The sequence below is a fragment of the Primulina tabacum genome, chromosome 14, assembly GCF_025594145.1.
Source record: "Primulina tabacum isolate GXHZ01 chromosome 14, ASM2559414v2, whole genome shotgun sequence".
Taxonomy (NCBI): domain Eukaryota; kingdom Viridiplantae; phylum Streptophyta; class Magnoliopsida; order Lamiales; family Gesneriaceae; genus Primulina; species Primulina tabacum.
The window spans coordinates 36,747,643-36,759,900 of NC_134563.1; the positions used below are offsets into that span (position 1 = coordinate 36,747,643).

Genomic DNA, 12,258 nt, shown 5'->3' on the forward strand with positions numbered 1-12,258 from the left:
TACAAAGAAAGCAAACACCATGTTGCTGGGGTTCTCATTATTAGCCAAATCCTGAAATGGAATGAATACATTTGCTTGAAATCCCAAGGTTTCAAATAATATTGTCCTAAGAAAATGCATGCAGCCATTTGATTGAAGTGCCACACTCACTCACATGTGATGTGGTAAAGTTCAAAACAGAAATTTACAGGCGCCAATCAGTATTTTATATCTGTCTATTTTTGAACATAAGTAGGCTAAAATAATCGATAAAATAAAATTCAATGTAAAAATAATATTCTTGTTGTTGAAAGATGATCGAGAAATATTTGGAATCCTTATCATCCACGTTGGTGCCGAGTAACATTCAATCTTCACCAATGGCTGTCCTTTCTTTGTCACAAACTTTGGTCCGATTAATCCCAACTTGAAAATGGGATCCTGTTGATAAGAATGAAGGAAAGTAGCAAACAAAATGACTGATAATAACTGAAAAACAATATTTTTCATTGTATCTTCAGAAATCTGTAAAATAAAATTGAACTGTGAAACAACATCACATGAGTTTTTGTATGTTTTTTTTTTGTTGGGACAGATAGTGATATGTTATAATTGAATCTCGTACTCGAGATATGTCTTAAACTTGGAACATCGTCATGAGCTTTTTGGTGAGAATATTATTTGAATATTATCCGGAAAAAGATGGTTCAAAAATAATTTTGTAACTCAAATATCTTATTCGTCCCGTGGCTAATTAAATATGCTTGATTAATTTGATAAAGACTTCCACGACTTTGGTGGAATCTTAACAAAGAATTGTGATACCTATATCATTCTATGTTATTTGAGGGTTTATTATCAACATATAAATGAGGTTATATTGTGGCATCTCATTTCCTATTTTGAAATATTTGAATTTCCATTTTAGCACAACTTGAGAAGTAGCTTATATTTTTGCTTTTTTTTTTTCCTTGATTCTTCATGCTAGTAGATATATGACATAAGTTTCTTGATAATGTCTGCCTTTTCTCCATTTTATGCTCAAAAGTTTTGGGTAGACTATATATGGTCTTAAAATTGATATTCTCTCTTAAATTTTATAAAATACAAAAATTCATAGAAGACGGTCTCACGAGTCAATTGTGAGACAAATATTTACTTACAAACTTTTATTGCAAATACACCTAAAATTATAAAGTAACTTCTTGGGCAATATTTTTGAACGGAATATAAGAAAGTCAATCGATGATAAAAAGGGAGAACTTTTGAGAATATTAAATATACATATTTTTTTTTCTTTCTTATCTTACTTTAATTTTCTTGTATTGGGACGTGAAATTTCTTTTATTATACTGTTTTGATTGCCACGATAAAGGAAAAATTACGATATTCAATAAGCACACAAATAATATTCAAAATTCAATTATATAGCTAATATGAAGATTGGATATGCACATATAAATTCTATAAATTACTAAGATTACTAAGATTGTTTGACTAAATCTATAGTATAAGATATTTTAGAAATTTATTGGCAGAAAAGTCTTTTTTTAGAAACAATCTTTTAAAAAATTTGATAAAATAAAGCAATAGATCTAAAAAATATTGATATTTTCGATAGCATAATATATTTTTATAATCATAATTCCAAGCATAAAAGAATATTATGGAAATAACGCAAATAAATATTTTTGGATATTTTCTGGATTTGTGTTACTGAATTTTGAGAGGATATCTTTAGAAAATAATATAATTTGTGGGATATTTTTATATTTTAAAACACTAAAATAAAATGTCGATAAATAAGGTAAAGTAATCAAAATGTTTTTTTCCAAATATAAACAATTGACAAATTATCAAACAATTCATTTTAACATTTTTTTTACCACATACTTCTTCAGAGCTTATAAACTTTGGAACACTTAGAAAACTTTGTTATAAAGCTTATAAGTTGATTTTATGCTTAAAATTTAAATATACAATGTTTTAAATTACGTAGGAGATTCTTTTCTGTTGTTTTTTTTTAAAAAAAAAAAATTCTCTAAGCTTTTGTTATAATTTTATTTTCTCAATCTCGTCTTAAAAAAAAATTCTCTAAGCTTTTGTTTATTTTCTCAATCTCGTCCTTATCTCCAAACGAATTTCAAATAAAAATAGCCATGAACTAAATTATTTATTAAATTAAATGAAGATCAAATACTTATTGGTTAAACCAATTGAAAGGTGTTTGGCTGACATTCTTTCGCAGAAGATACAAATGATAATCCATCTCAAATTGATAATCTTTTTGGATATTTATTGATGCATTAAATATAGACCACAGTTTACACAAAACGTGGGCTCCGACCACACAGGCCACAAAACCAAACTCATGGTCTCCCGCCGTTGGATTTGGCGGCTTCAAGTTCTTGTTCACATCCCAAAGAACTAAAACTACAGACTATTTTGATGATGGGATTAGAATCCCAAAAGTTAGCCGTTTTCTTTAAATTCTCCGAAGCTAAATCAACTTTCATTTTGATTACAAAGACACCATTCAACCTCGTCGTATATGGGAAATTGTTCTACAAAACAGGTGTGATTTAGTTTTTCGTTGGCCCAAAAATTATTTTTCTATTTTTCATTTTTCTTGGGCTCTGATGCAAAATAAGCTACTGAGATATGGGAAATTGTTACTATGAACCGAATAGCAATGGTAAAATGAGTGACACAGTCCTACATACTCCCACTCATCCTTTGCACATAAGAGTGTTCTACGTCAGAATCAGCAAGTTTATTGTTGATGGCACGACCCCAGAATATCTCACACTCAACCTGATCCCTCTAAGTCAAGACACAATTCTTAAGGTAAATGGAGCAGGTTGTTCAACAGAATGGGAGGTAAACTCTTGCATTCTTCGACGGGATCGAGTGGACAAGAAATCTGAGGAGGTCACGTTTGTGAGCACAGACAGTATTACGTTAACTGATAGAGTGAAATTTGAAGTACTCGATAAAGATAACCTTTTGATCACGGGTGTTTTGGATTTGTGGAGTTCAAATGGCTCCAATAATTGGAGCATGAATTGTGAATCGGTAATCAGCTCCGGTGACGCATTATTGACGGAGAGACAATGTAAGGATTCCGGATACACTACACCTGCACTTGAAGTTTATGTGGCTGGTTGTTTTTCGGGATCTCCCATGATATTGACCAAAACCTTGCAACTTAACCGCAAAAGACATGGAAAATTTGGTGTGTTGAATACCATTCCGCAGGTAGTTTACCTTAATAATCTTTGTGGCACCATACTCTTGCAAGATTTAGTTTCATGTATTATTCTGGCTTGGTATCATATTCATATTTAACTGCCGTATCCATATATTAAATAAATGGATTTCTCGTCTTTCTAATATTTGTTTTTGAACCAAAATGGAACAAAAAAATTTAAATTTTTCGGTGTTCGAATCGAGCTCGAATATATCATTTCGGAGCCTTAAATTCTTAGCATATTTGGCCCGATTCGTAAAGTTACTCCCAATTTAAGTTTTTGTGCCTTCGTATCCAACATTGTTATTGCTCTTGTAATTATGGTCTTTTCAAAATCCCTTTAGGATCATATGAATAGTAAACATCTAATGTTTGCATTTTTCAGATTTCAGATTGCAGAAATTACAAACCAGTTAGTGAAGAAGACTTTTACTTGTGCTGGAGTCCAATGGAAAATAAAGAGGCCGAAGATTGGGAGCTTTCTTGGTTCAACGCTGGGGTTCGTGTGGGAGTTGGATTAGGCCTCAGCATTTGCCTTGGTGTTGGAGTCAGTATCGGGTTGTTGGTTCGGACCTACCAAACCACCACCCGAACCCTTAAAAGAGGATTTTTTTAGCTTGCGTCATCGCTTCGAAATCTCATATTTGTCTCACCGCCGTGGGAAATTTTATGCTGCGATGGTGGTTTTAAATTGAAAAGTTCGCAGTTCAACGTTGTTTCTTGAAAAGCAAGCTTTCCTTCCTCTGCAGCATACCTACATACAAATATGCTGGCGCCTCCATGTTTGAACTGTTTGCGCACAGTCAACATTTATATAAAAAGGTGATTGTGTTAGTATTATTTTTTTTACGAGGAAATCACCGACGATATCGCACATTCTGGTTAACACAATAATCTACAGATCTTATTACACAAAATAAATATGAAAAAATCGTTTGAAAATATATTGATAAAAAATATCAAACTTTAAATCAAGTACTGATCTATTTTATCAACTCGAAAAAGAGACAATATGATTTGTGTTATCGAAATATTTTCACGCTGTTTTTTTTAAAAAAATCATTCTGACGATATAACACACGCATGGATATATATTTTTGAGAATAAATTGTGTGTGGGTATTCGTACGAACGCATTTTGCAAATTACAATTATCTCCATGTTGATGCCTTGAGAGATGTAATTTGTAATCATCGCTAAAGAGTAAACGAATCTTGATGATTACTAGAAGACATATTAAATGATATCAATCGAATAAAAATGAATAATACATTATATAATACAAAAAGTACAGATCACACCGCTCCATCTCAACTGTCTCATTCTCGAGTTTTTTTTCCCTTCTTAATTCACAATTTTTATGCCTATTTATTCACGGTCCTTACGCCCTTGCCCAAAAAAATTGCAGCATAGGAAATATATGGAGTGTGATGCACAAAAATATAAATACAAATCCATGAGAGAGACTCATTTACATATATGATAGTGTCTCATTTTAAATAAATTTCGCAGATATTACTTTCCAAATGAATGGGATGCACCATCCGCCTCCAAGGTCTGCTCCTGCGTGGGTTAATAGAAAAATAATTATTATATTATAATTATTATAATATAATAATTATTAAATGTGCGAAGAATGAAATTTCAACTTTTATTTGCCAATACTTTACTAGGGATACAAATAAATAAAAAATTTAAGATACTGAAAATGCCAACTCAGTTAAGATGTCGGCCAACCAGAACAGATATTTTCAAGCTACTCGAAGGGTGAGAAGTGTCTCTCTCTTGACGTAAACGTAAGACCCTCAATGGAAAAATTTGTAAAATAAACCTTGGCAATTATTAAAAAAAAAATTAACTTAATATGAAAAATACCTTCTCAAGTAAGTTTGATAGGGGTTAAAAAAATACACCTTTCCTAAATTCCTCTAGACCCCATAAAAAAACTTGTTACCTCGTTGTTTTTGCTTTAATTAATTATTTATTTAAAACATTGCAAGTTCGACACATTTTCCAAATTCTCTATTCTTCCAAGAACTGCTTAAATCATTTACCAGTTCAATCAAAATTAATAACTTTTTCAGGGATCCAGGCGGATTCGAACCACCATCCTCTCGCTCTTCCAAGTTTGAGCTATGGATCCTTCACAAGCGTTGATCATCATCAATAACCATTGTCCTCTTGATAGATCTTTGAAGCCTAAAATGATGTTAACTAATTCCCATTGACAAATCTTTGAAGCATAAAATGATGTCTATTTCTCATTGAAAAAAATTCTATAACTGGTAGGATATAAACAAAAACCTCCGTTGTACTCCCAAGTACATCACGTTTCATTTACACCACTAATATCCTAATATCATGACCCCGAACGAGACAAGATACCCAGTGTAAATATTTCACCGTTGCACACAATTTTAAATATCAACAAGCCACAGTTCACTTTTTTTCCCCTTTCTTCTAGTTCATAACATACATACCATTTGATGCTCACATCCGGTTAGTTTAGCACAGAGAAAAAGATGCACAACAGTAAATATAAGCAATGGGCATACAATAACTAATTAACATCGTGAATTTCAGTAAAAGACCATAATCCAAGAGATGGTGGCCGGGACGAGGCATTTCCATCCAGTAGCACACTATCTTCTCATCTGGTGAAAGGTCCGATTAACCATAAAGGCAGAACCATAATAATTTTCTACTCCATGAACATAAAATAGGAGCTAATCTGTATATATAAGCTGAATTGAGAAAAAAATGGAGAAAAGAGAAACAAGACCAACCCAACTTTGATCATATATTCGCCACATTCAAACAGAAGCTTTTCTTCGTAAAGCATATCAAACTACCTCAGCATGACGACTCTAACACGCGCTTCAAGACAGTTTGTACATAAAAATATAAACAGAAAAGTCTTTAATCATAAAGATGATACCGTGTATATTAGCAGTAGGCCAGAGCATTGAGCTACCATAGTGATGTTATAATAGCCCATAAACAGCGATGTACAACTCAACCCAGGATGTAGTTCCATGGGCAATTGATTAAGCAATCTTCCCAATCGTGATGTTATAATAACCCAAAGACGTTGACGTACCACTCAACCCAGAACGAAGTTGCATGGGCCATTGATTAAGAAATCACACTTGCGCTAAATTACAAAGATTGGCACAGCGTAAGTCAACAAAAGAAACATTCCACTTCATAATGTTAATGACAGCATCATCACCTCCATGAACATTATGCATTCTCATAAGCAACAGTCCAGCAAGCCGCTCTTCTTGCCACTTTGCAGGCATTCCTCTCTATCCATTATGCAGTAACACCACGCCATGGATCAGTTGCACACTCATCAGTAGAGTAGCTTTACTCCTCGGTAGGATAAACGCGAGTAAGATTGCCCATGTATACAAATGCTCATTTCAACAATTCCCGACGCCTTCTTTTCTACATACGATCTTCCGACAAATACCAATCACGGATAACTCAAATTACAACGGGTAACACTAAGTAGGACTACAACCCGAATGTGAAAGACTAGTTGATGGTTTTGCTATGGTCGTAGGCACTTGGAACAAAATGTAGAAAGAAAAACCACAGTACTTCAAAATTTCGTACGTCAGATAAACTCGGATAAAATATACGTAAAAAGTACAGTTCATCTCCTGTTGAAACAACACAATCATCAATCCGTGCATGGTGCTCGAATTTCAGTTTTTCGATTCACTTTTTAAAGGTATATACAAGCCTTCGAGTGACACAAGATCATAGCTAATTAAATTACTGGCATGCACTTACAGTTGCGAATGTATGCATTCTTTACAAATCTTAGCAAAAATTTGTTGACAAATGACGATCGAGAACATATATAAATATTTTAATGCAGTTCGAGAACAAATGTAAATATTTTAATGAGGTGAGCTAGCAAATTTTTAAAACCATTTCGAACTCCGGTATCTTCAACAAAGAAACATGGATCTAATTTGTACCTTTATTATTTCCGATGGCAGTCCAGGTGTTGACAAGCTTGCTCAGTTTATTTCAGTTTGGCCTCGAATGGATTGTAATATTATATTAATCGGTCGGTCGCTTTTATCGACAAACCATTCAAAACCAAACTGATCGGATTGATTGCTGGAAATTCGGCTACTGAGGGTAAAACTAAACCAAAGGACGAAAACACGAAAAAAAATGAAAAGACGACACCACACGCGAGGGAAGATCCGGGTAAAATCCCGTACCATCTCCCCTCGAAACCAAAAATAACTTATTTATTGAATTTGGCGACCTGCCATGCGAGCGCACCCATCATGGCAAAGGTCATTGGACAACCACCACAAGTCATCTTTCGCACTTTTTTTTACATAGATAGATATACATCCTCACCGCTACTAGGCTCACAATTATTGAAACATTAATATAAATGACAATTAATTGATGATAACACGTTACTCAAACCGTCAAGAGCTTGTGTTCCCTTCAGCATGGCCGCAGCCGCGTTGGCTCTAGGTTCATTCCAGATGAGAAACCATAGTTGACGAAGCTAATGATTTTGTAAGCACACGAAATCGGCGATCACCACAAAAAACTCTGGTTAACGAACAAACACCGCTTCAGTGGCTACGATGAAACAAAAATAATAATAAGTAGCTAGACACATGATCTGGAAAATTAATTAAAAATTACGAAATACAAGCTCTTATATCAACGAGATCATCGATTGAAATTCGCCCCATGCGGATGAAGCATGAATCTCTGCACGCCATCAACAAACCTATAGAGCACCCGTTCATATGAGTGAAGAACTACGAACTTAATTTTCAAAGATAAAATAGTCATAATAATACATATCTACGTCAAACAGATTTACAAGTCACCTTAATACATCAGCCTGATTCCATAGCAGATCTACCCGATTATCGGCTATCCCCATCAACAATTGAATCGATGATAGATTGACAGGAGGCCGGTTCCGGTTGATCCCCATCGTTGGACTTCCCCGCTACAAAACATGTGGTTCGGACCATCTAAGCGTGAGCTGCACCGGAGAAGATAGCCTGGTCTAACTAATAAGGAGCTCTGATTGTCCGGCGGGTTGAATCGCCGAAAATCAACAGCAAGGCAATCAACTGCAAGGTCATAATCAAAACGTAGATCGTCGCACGATCTGACGGAATCTGCGAAAAATTTTGGAAAAGAAGAAACAACAAAGAGAAGATCTGAGAAAAAAAAGGGGAGCCAGACACGCCTTATGGCGGTAGCTGGAAATAGAGGATGTGAGATATTAGGGTTATTATTTATTGGGGTGCGCAGATGATCCAACGGAATAATCGACGGTTGTGATTGGATCCCAATTTGGAAAAAGATAAGGATGTGCTCGTTTGAAATAATCGGGATTCGGGAGAAACGTGTGCTTCGTGCTTCAACTTTCAAGAGTTTTTAATTAAATTAATATTTTCCGTGGTTGTCCACTCTGATTTTATCATTATCTAATATTATTATTCAACCTATAACTTATATACAAGTGTTATTTTTGGGTAACAAAAAACAAAAAAAATTAAAAATACAAAAGAGTTCTTTTTTATAAATAAATATCCATCAAATGAAAAAAAATATATATGGTATTTTTGTAATTAATAAATAATCATCAAACGACAAACAAAAATGAGACATAATATTTTTCAAAAATATTTATATCATGGCTAAAACTCGTGTGAGACGGTCTCACAATCAGTCGTATATTGTGAGACGAATCTATTATTTGGGTCATCCATGAAAAAGAATTACTTTTTATGCTAAAGTTATTACTTTTTATTGTGAATATCGGTAGGATTGATCCAGTCTCACAGATAAAGATTTGTGAGACCATCTCAAAAGAGATATACTCTTATGTCATATATGTTACATTGTTAAAGTTTGAGAAGCTAATGATAACTAATTTTGTGTCATGATATATTTTTTTATTTCTATTTCATTTAATTAAAAATCTGTTTTATAAAATTTGTATTTCATTTATATCTATTATATCTATGTAAAATATATTTTTATCTTTATTTATAATTTTGAATTTTTAGATGATAGCATTCTCCATCCAAAACATATAAAATAATTTTTGATACGATGTTCGTCTATCATGCTCATTCGAAGTGATGACACTCACATATTAGATGTAATGAAACATATAAAAAAATATACATTCAATATATTAATATCACCTCAATAGTAAACGTATGATAAATATGACGTTGGTGGACACCATACCATACTGATTATACAAAACTATAAAAAAATTTCAATGTTAATATAATATCAATTTTTTCAAACAAACTTTAATATGTATATACGCACACGTATCATAAGAAAAAATTACTAATATATATAATTTTGATACGATACATACTCATTGTATACATGTAGGGCCCTTAGCTCCTAATCGTTATTACAATGCAATCTGATTAGGGTTAAATTAATTACAGCGAAAAGCGAGTTTAAAATTTCTTTACAATGAGCCCAAATTATTTTATTTGAATACTAAAAATAGTATTTCATCGCACGTCATAAACACGCCCACACGTAATCAAAACTAATCATATACAAACAACTCATATCCTCGGGACATGCCCCGGTATATAGATACATATATGTATATATATATATATATATATATATATATATATATATATATATGTACTGGGAACAAGATATAAACATAAACCTCAGCCCAAGCTGTGGCTCCCTCCAGAAGTACCCTATCCGGTCTCCTGATATCCTGGAGTACCTGCCATTGTCCACACACAAAGACAACAACATCCCCCCTTGGGGGTGAGCAAAGCTCCGTATGGAACAACCAATCATATATACCACAAGTATCTAAACAATGATATATGGTATGCAATGCATGTATGTCGTGGAGGTATCAGGTCAAATGCCCATCCACTGAGCACATGTCAGAATCAATCGAATCGCTATCAAATCAATGATCGAGTTGGCACATCGGCCAATATGGGATACTCGTATGATAGCGTCGGCAAAGTGCCATCAAATCCGAAATCTCATATCCAATCATATGGGGCCACAATTGTCTATGCTTTACGGGTCATATAATACTGGCATAGCGATTGTGTTCACAAACCCCGGAGTCCAATCAAATCATATCAGGGTATCCAAGGATCATAGCTCAACGTGCATGTCATGTATCGATGTATGCATAAAATGATGTGTGTTAAGAAAACATTTATTTTATACATCGATATCTCAATCTCAATGTCATGTATGCCACATCAATCAACAAATAAGGCATATAGGCACATAATCTCATTCCAATCAATCAAATCAATCCGACATATATCATATAATACAGATACTTGTCGTATGTTACCCGATCGCAACATACCTCAATTCTTCGTTTCCAGTTGATGTAGCATGAAGATATTGATATTACACTTTATCTACATCAATAACATACTCATTCCAATCAATAACATACTCCAAAATCATTAATATGAGTTTCAAATATCATTTGAAACTTCAAAAATTCATATCAAATCAAATTCATATCATAATTCAATTCCGACTTCGAATATAAATTTCTTGTCGGTTATTCTACTATATATAGGAAATTCAACTTCAAATACATGCTATTCCAGCACTTTGATATTTAGAGCTGCTGGAACTAGAAGAAAATTACCTCAGTCAGAAGCCCTCGACGCGAGAATTACAAATATATAATTTGTTTCGCGTTTAGACAGCGTTTCGAAGTTGATTTGGACGGAAGAAAATCGAGTTCTCTCGTTTTCTCTCTCGAACCTACGGTTAGAATGAAAGAAAAGAAGAAGAAAACTCATTCTTATCATCACCGCTTCGGCGCTCGAGCGGTAGAATTCTCGCGCCCGAGAGCAAGACATTCTGCCCCCAGCTAACAAGTGCACCGCGCTCGGGCGGTCACAAATTACCGCTCGGGCGCGGCTTGTTCTGCCCGAACATAAATGTCACATACCCTGGCGCTCGGGCGGTCATTTTCTACCGCCCGGGCGCCACACGTTCTGTACAATTATTTTTGTTTGTACTAAGTTGGCGTCCGGCCTCTCCACTCGAGCTCTTACAACGTCAAATCATATTCAATATTCATTTCTCAATTTCATTGTCATAATATACATCAAATGTATAATCACATATCAAATTCATGAATTATCGATAATCACATAAGATTTACGATAATATGATACACGGTCCTTACAGTACATCTATGTGAGCACCGCATATAAATCCAATAAATGAGTATTATCCACGTTGTTAACATAGTTATGCACAGTAAATGTATATCGTCATATTATATATATATATATATATATATATATATATATATATATATATATATATATATGCTACATATTGGCTACTCTCAGCCGGGTATGCTGCAACAATGAATTTTAGGGATATTTATTTAAATAAAAAAATTTATTTCGAATACACAGTAAACATCAAAAGATTTCAGAAAAAATATACGAACCTCCCAATATTTAAGTAATTTATAAGTGGCATGACAAGTCTACGCAGCCTAGTAGAAATCGAGTTTTGAAAATTATTGTCATAAAAGAAATATTCAAATCGGATATATTTATGTGTTTGAATTTTGATGGTGAGAAATATTCAAAAAAAATTTGTTGGACATAATAATATTTTCGATTGAAAAATGACTAAATATGATAATTGAATTATATACGATTTAAATATTTGAATGCATTGTTATCATTGTCTATATCATTTTAACCTGCTGGATTGTATCAATATCCAAAATTTCAACAACGTATTTCCGTATTGAAAAATAAATAATAGGCAAAAAATTTTAAATTAATTGTTTAGTTTTGGTACAATAGAAACCTTGAATTCATATCTAATGCCTCACATGCTGTGGTGTATTCCACTCCAGCTAGGGGCTGGGGCCAAACAAATTTAAACTTATTACGTGAATGGATCGACTTCCATTGTCGTCCAGCGGTTCTGTTTTTTGGCACCCATCAATCTCAG

The 12,258-nt window shown here is 33.7% G+C and overlaps 1 protein-coding gene and 1 long non-coding RNA gene across 6 annotated transcripts; one reads left to right on the top strand and one right to left on the bottom strand.

Moving 5' to 3' along the window:
- The first annotated feature begins 2,313 nt into the window (after window positions 1-2,313).
- LOC142524459 (uncharacterized protein At1g01500-like) lies at window positions 2,314-4,063 on the top strand. Its single transcript, XM_075628465.1, has 2 exons — window positions 2,314-3,237; window positions 3,615-4,063. Exons 1-2 carry the CDS (start codon window positions 2,641-2,643, stop codon window positions 3,843-3,845), a joined length of 828 nt encoding a protein of 275 aa, XP_075484580.1. The 5' UTR covers window positions 2,314-2,640; the 3' UTR covers window positions 3,846-4,063.
- A 399-nt stretch (window positions 4,064-4,462) lies between these two features.
- On the bottom strand, window positions 4,463-8,517 carry LOC142524460 (uncharacterized). Of its 5 annotated transcripts, none has more exons than XR_012814897.1 (4): window positions 8,109-8,516; window positions 7,925-8,005; window positions 6,167-7,851; window positions 4,463-4,785 (listed from the first exon to the last, which is right to left on the bottom strand). It is a non-coding gene; the product is annotated as an uncharacterized LOC142524460 (long non-coding RNA). The 5 variants fall into 5 exon arrangements; XR_012814896.1 differs by having other exon boundaries at window positions 4,463-4,791; XR_012814898.1 differs by lacking the exon at window positions 4,463-4,785 and adding an exon at window positions 5,768-5,882.
- Between the last annotated feature and the right edge of the window lie 3,741 nt (window positions 8,518-12,258).

Coding starts and splice junctions, on each gene's coding strand:
- LOC142524459 (XM_075628465.1), top strand. CDS start 2,641: ATGGGAAATTGTTACTATGAACCGAATAGCAATGGTAAAATGAGTGAC. Junction 3,238..3,614: donor TGTTGAATACCATTCCGCAG/GTAGTTTACCTT, acceptor TGCATTTTTCAG/ATTTCAGATTGCAGAAATTA.